The sequence below is a fragment of the Arachis ipaensis genome, chromosome B04, assembly GCF_000816755.2.
Source record: "Arachis ipaensis cultivar K30076 chromosome B04, Araip1.1, whole genome shotgun sequence".
Lineage (NCBI taxonomy): Eukaryota > Viridiplantae > Streptophyta > Magnoliopsida > Fabales > Fabaceae > Arachis > Arachis ipaensis.
The window spans coordinates 77,368,561-77,374,096 of NC_029788.2; the positions used below are offsets into that span (position 1 = coordinate 77,368,561).

The 5,536-nt window shown below is 38.1% G+C and overlaps 1 protein-coding gene across 1 annotated transcript; it reads right to left on the reverse strand.

Moving 5' to 3' along the window:
- LOC107636578 lies at window positions 3,600-4,391 on the reverse strand. The gene has a single exon (XM_016340078.1). The coding sequence runs from the start codon at window positions 4,389-4,391 to the stop codon at window positions 3,600-3,602; it is 792 nt and encodes a 263-aa protein (XP_016195564.1).

The window sequence follows — 5,536 nt, forward strand, 5'->3', positions numbered from 1 at the left end:
TAACCAATAACACAACGCCATCGCAAATTCCCCGGCAACGGCGCCATTTTGATGATTGAACTTTTGTGTGGTTTAGAATTTCACTAATGAATTCTCGTTGCAAGTATAGTTTCTAAACCAACATTAATCCTTTCATACAAAAGATTGTTTATCACAAGAAACAAACCCCTAAATTTATAAACCGAAGTATTGAACCTCGGGTCGTTCTCCCTAGGAATTACAACAAAGTGTCTTGGTATTGGTTATGATATATTTTGGGGTTTTTGTTGTAAGAGACATCAAATGTAAATGTCAATGAAAATAACTAACAACTAAAAAGGTCTTGGCAAGGTTTGGTGGTCAAGGATCTCTATCCTTATCACTAACCACAACATGAGAATTGGAAAGGATCAATCCCACTAAGTCAACCCCTAACTAATAGTAGAGGAAAGTCAAGTGAGCTATATCAATCCAAGTTCATAAGTACTAGTTCTCCACCAAATCAATTAGTGAGATCTAGAGTTAATGGCTCCCAATCGTCAATCACTTGAACATTAGTAACTCAAGAGTTCCTAAGTTACCTTCCCAAGCCAAGAGCACTAAAATCTACTCTAAAATCCAACCAAGCATTTCATCAAACACTTGGAAGGCACAAAAGAAAAGCATGGTAAATTGCAAGAATTAAAGGAATCTACAACTACAAAAGTAAAAGATTAACAATAGAAAGGCAAAATAATAGAAAGGTAAACTCATAACTAAAAGAAGCATTTTAACAAACACATAGAAGGCAATAAAAGTAAACAATATGAATTGCAAGAATTGAAGAGAGATCTAACTAGAATAGCAAGAGATCAACAATAGAAAAGGAAGACAATTATGAAACAACAAAGAACTTACCAATTGCATTGAAAAAGAAATGTAGATCTACAAAAGAAAGTTCATAAACTACAACTAAAAATACAAAGGAATTACAAGAGAAGAAAAATTCTACAACTACAAGAGAATAATTAGGGAAGAAAAAGGAAAATTCGAAGAGGAGAAGAAGTAGATCTAGATCTAAGACTAATTCTAGAGAGAAGTGAGAGCTTCTCTCTCTCTAGAAACTAACTTTAACTACTTCTAAAACTTAAACTATGACTAATGATCAAAAGTATGTTAATTCCCCTTCAATCCTTGGCTTAAATAGCATCAGAAATGAGTTGGATTTGGCCCACAAGGTTTTAAAATTCGCTGGCCACGAATTTGCATTTAATGAATCACATGCAAATTGGCGTGGTCGTGTACTGTGCACGTGCGCACCCTTATCCGTGATGCAACTATGACAAATCTTATATCATTTCGAAGCCCCGGATGTTAGCTTTCCAATGCAACTAAAACCGCATCAATTGGACCTCTGTAGCTCAAGTTATAGTCGATTGAGTGTGAATAGGTCGGCTTGATAGCTTTTGCGATTCCTTCACTTCTTCATGAGTTCTCCATTTTTACATGCTTTTCCTTCATTCCCTTGATCTTTGCCTCCTAAATCTGAAATCACTTAACAAATATATCAAGGCATCTAATGGAATTAAGGCAAATTAAATTTAGCTATTTTAAGACCTAGAAAGCATGTTTTCACTCTTAAGCACAAATTAGGAGACAATCATGAAAGCATGCTATTTCATTGGATAAATGTGGGTAAAAGGTCATAAAATTCCCTAAAGTCTTTACAAGATAAACCCTACAAATGGGGTTTATCAAGGACCCTGATAACTGATGATGGACTAAAATCGACCTCAACACCTCTGACATAACTCTTATAAGGTGGGCTGTCCTTGCTCTCTTTCACAGCATTTGCGTAAAATTCCCTTATCATGACTGTACTAATGTCAGTGAGAGAATAACATAGAATTTCCCACCTCCTTTCCTTAGTAATTTGCCTCATGATGGGGTACTCCACCTCCCTCAGTCCGAAGCCCATCTCAGAAATGACATGTTTTGATTTCATGAGCCTATGATACCTTGCTTCATGAAACTGAGATTTAAATTTCTTTGTATCATAGCTTGGGGGTTCGGTCACTAATGGTTCCTTACCTTTCCTTCTTCTAGAGCTTGAAGAGACCATGAATTGGGAGAGAGAAGAAAGGAAAGGTGGGCTGTGTCTAGGCTACGATTTAGCTTTGGAGGGAATGGGGGGTGGAAAAAAAAGCGTTACTGTTGAGTAAGGAAGGATTGAATTGTGCTTTTGGATAGGTGAAGGGTGAAACAAAGGCTTATGAGTGAGGAAATCTTGTATAAATGTGTAGGCTATGAATTGTCACAAACTATTTATAGACAAGGCATCAAGTCTTTGGCAAAACTACAAGTGAGGAGAGAGTTCGGCAAAACAAGGATAAAGGGTGTAGATTGAGTGAAGCATTGTAAGCAGATTATAGTATGGATGGCTTGCATGCATAGTTGAAGGTTGACAAGAATTGCTCTCCCATTGGATGCATGTGGTTCAGCCTCCAAGGGTTCAAAGCATGCAGATTTTTTTTCAAGGGAGCACGCTTTTCTAAGCACATGTGACCCTCTTTTCACCTTGTGACAACCGTGTGTGCTTCCTTTTGTCCTTTTCTCAATCTCACTTGTACCTATATAATCAAACCAAGACAATAGTAAGCTTAGGAATTGAATATGGTGGTGTAGTGATGAATAACAAATAAAGATAATTCCACATGTTCCTTGTTTAAATGACCAATCATGCTCCTTAGATTTTGAACAAAGATTTGGTGGACACCAAACTTGTTCTCTGCTAAGGGGTCCATGTAAAATGTAAATAATATCCATCATAATTGGTACATTCATTATAAGAAACATTTTATTTTCTACCTTAAATTCCTAAAATGAAATAATGTATGGTTCATCTATTCATAATTTTGATCCTCTAAGTAAAAATGGTTTCTATGAGATTAAATGCATATGCAGACACCAAACTTAATGTTTGGCTATAGATTTCATCAAAACGAATAAGCATATAGTCTAAGAAGGCTTGAAAAACTATTTTGGAGTGCCTTCAGGCACACCAAACTTAGAATTCTAGCATATGCTTCAATACAATGCATGCAATTATTATGTGTACTCATGAGAATTCAAATTCATGCTAGAAAGACCATTGATTATTGAAATTAAAATCAAAGCAATAATATTAAATCATGAGTTGTCTCCCATGGAGTGCTCTTTTATTGTCACTAGCTTGACATTGGACCCTCATTAGGGTGGTTGATGACTGTAGTGTCTCAGCTTGTCTCCCCTTATTGTGAGCTTCCTTCTAGTGCCTTGATGTTCAATCTCTGCATGCTCCAGTGAGAGTACTCTGTTGATAATGTAGTAGTCATCAGCTTGTTGATTTGTCCCTAACTGTTGGTAAATTAGCTGCACTTTATCTCCCTTTGAAAATCCTTCAGTTGGGATCTTTTTATTTTTCCACCCTCTTGGACCCTTTTTCTTGATTTTCTTCCCCTTTTTGGTGATTCTTTTCCTTTGACAGTGAGCTGTGTTTTAAAATCTGTCTTCTTAGTAGCTAACACTTCACCTCCTTCTTACTTTCTCTCATCATTTTTTAGAGTCTCATTCTCCTTTTGTTCTGCTTTGCTGCTTGTCTCTTACTCTGGAAGGGAACTAATGAGTGTCTTGTTGGTTTCTTCCTTCCACTGCAAGTCTTCTTTGTCAGCCTCCATGCATGTTTCCTTCTCCTCATTATGCTGTGCTTCTGGAAAGACATCCAGGGTAATGCTTTCATCATGTACCTTTAGAGTCAACTCTCTTTGTTCAACATCTATAATGGCTCTGGCTGTGGCTAGGAATGGTCTTCCCAAGATAATAGATTCACTCCCTTCTTCTCCTAGATCCAGGATCACAAAGTCTGCAGGGAATATGAACTTATCCACCTTGACCAAAAGGTTTTTAATTACTCCTTTGGGAAACACCAATGATTTGTCCACGAGCTCTAGTGACTTCTGTGTGGGCTTTACCTCCTTAATGCATAGCTTTCTCATCATAGAATAAGGGATTAGATTGATGCTGGACCCTAAGTCACACAGTGCCTTTTTTATGGTTATATTGCCAATAGTGCAAGGTAAGAAGAAGCTCCCAGGATCTTTGAGTTTTGGTGGGAGACCTCTTTGAATTACAGCACTGCACTCTTGTGTGAGCATAATGGTCTCCTTCTTATGCCAGCTTCTTTTTTTGTTAATGAGCTCCTTCAAGAATTTAGCATATAGAGGCATCTGCTCTAATCCTTCAGCCAAGGGGATATTGATCTCCAACTTTTTGAAGACTTCAAGGAATTTGGGGAAGTGTTGATCTTTGATCTCCTTGTTGAACCTTTGAGGGTATGGCAAAGGAGGTGTATAAGCTTTCACTCCTTGCCTTTGTTCTTGAGATGGTTCCTCCATTACTTGCTTCCCTTTTCTTGGATCTTGTGGCTGGTCATCCTTTTCTTTAAGCTTCTCTTGAGCTTGCTTGCTTAGTACAGCTTCTTCCTTATTGCTGGCTTCCTCTTTCTCAGCTGGCTTCTTGTTGGCTTCAGTGTTACTCACCAACGTTTTTCCACTCCTTAGTTGGATGGCTTTGCATTTCTCTTTAGGATTTGGAATGGTGTCACTTGGGAGTGAGCTTGTTAGCCTTTCAATCACAGCTTGCTTGGACAATTGCCCCATCTACCTCTCTAGATTTCTTATTGAGGCTTCTTGATTCTTGCTTGTCATCTCTTGGTGATTCAGCATCTTTTCTATCAATATCTCCAAGTTGAAGATCCGTTGAGTGTCTTGTGATGCTTGTGGCTGGTTGTGAGATGTTGAAGGTAGATGATAGGTGTTTTGGTTAGTGGTTTGGTTATTGGGTGGATCGTAGCTAGAATTTGGGTAGTTATTTTGCGGTTTTTTGTATGGATTGGGGTTAGTGTTTGCTGGTTGTGGTTCTGGTTGTTTCTTGAGATGTTTTGGTTTGAATTTCTTTGCCATGGTTGCTGATTTTGATTGTGGTTATCTCCCCATCTGAGATTAGGATGGTTCTTCCAGGATGGATTGTAGGTGTCACCATAAACTTCATTTTGGCCTGAGCCTTGGTTGTGCACATATTGAATTTGTTCCTGCTACTGATCTTCTTGATTTTCTTCATTTTGCCCCCATGTGGGTGATGGTTGGCTTGTATTAACTGCTGCAACTTGGAGGCTATCAATCTTTTTAGCCATCTGTTCAAATTATTGTTGGATTTGCTGCTGCATTATCTTGTTTTGAGCTAGGATGGTGTCTACTCCTTCCAATTTTAGCACTCCTTTCCTTTGTGATAGTTGGCATTGTCTTTGATGAGCAAAGAAATATTGATTGTTTGCCACCATATCAATGAGGTTTTGAACTTCCTCTGCTGTCTTTATAAGTTGCAAAGAACCTCCTGCTGAATGATCTAGTGCTTCTTGAGCCTTAAGAGTTAACCCTTCATAGAAATTTTGAAGAATGTCCCATTCATTAAACATTTCAGGGGGACATTTTCTAATCAGAGCCTTGTATCTCTCCCATGCCTCATAGAGAGATTCTGCATC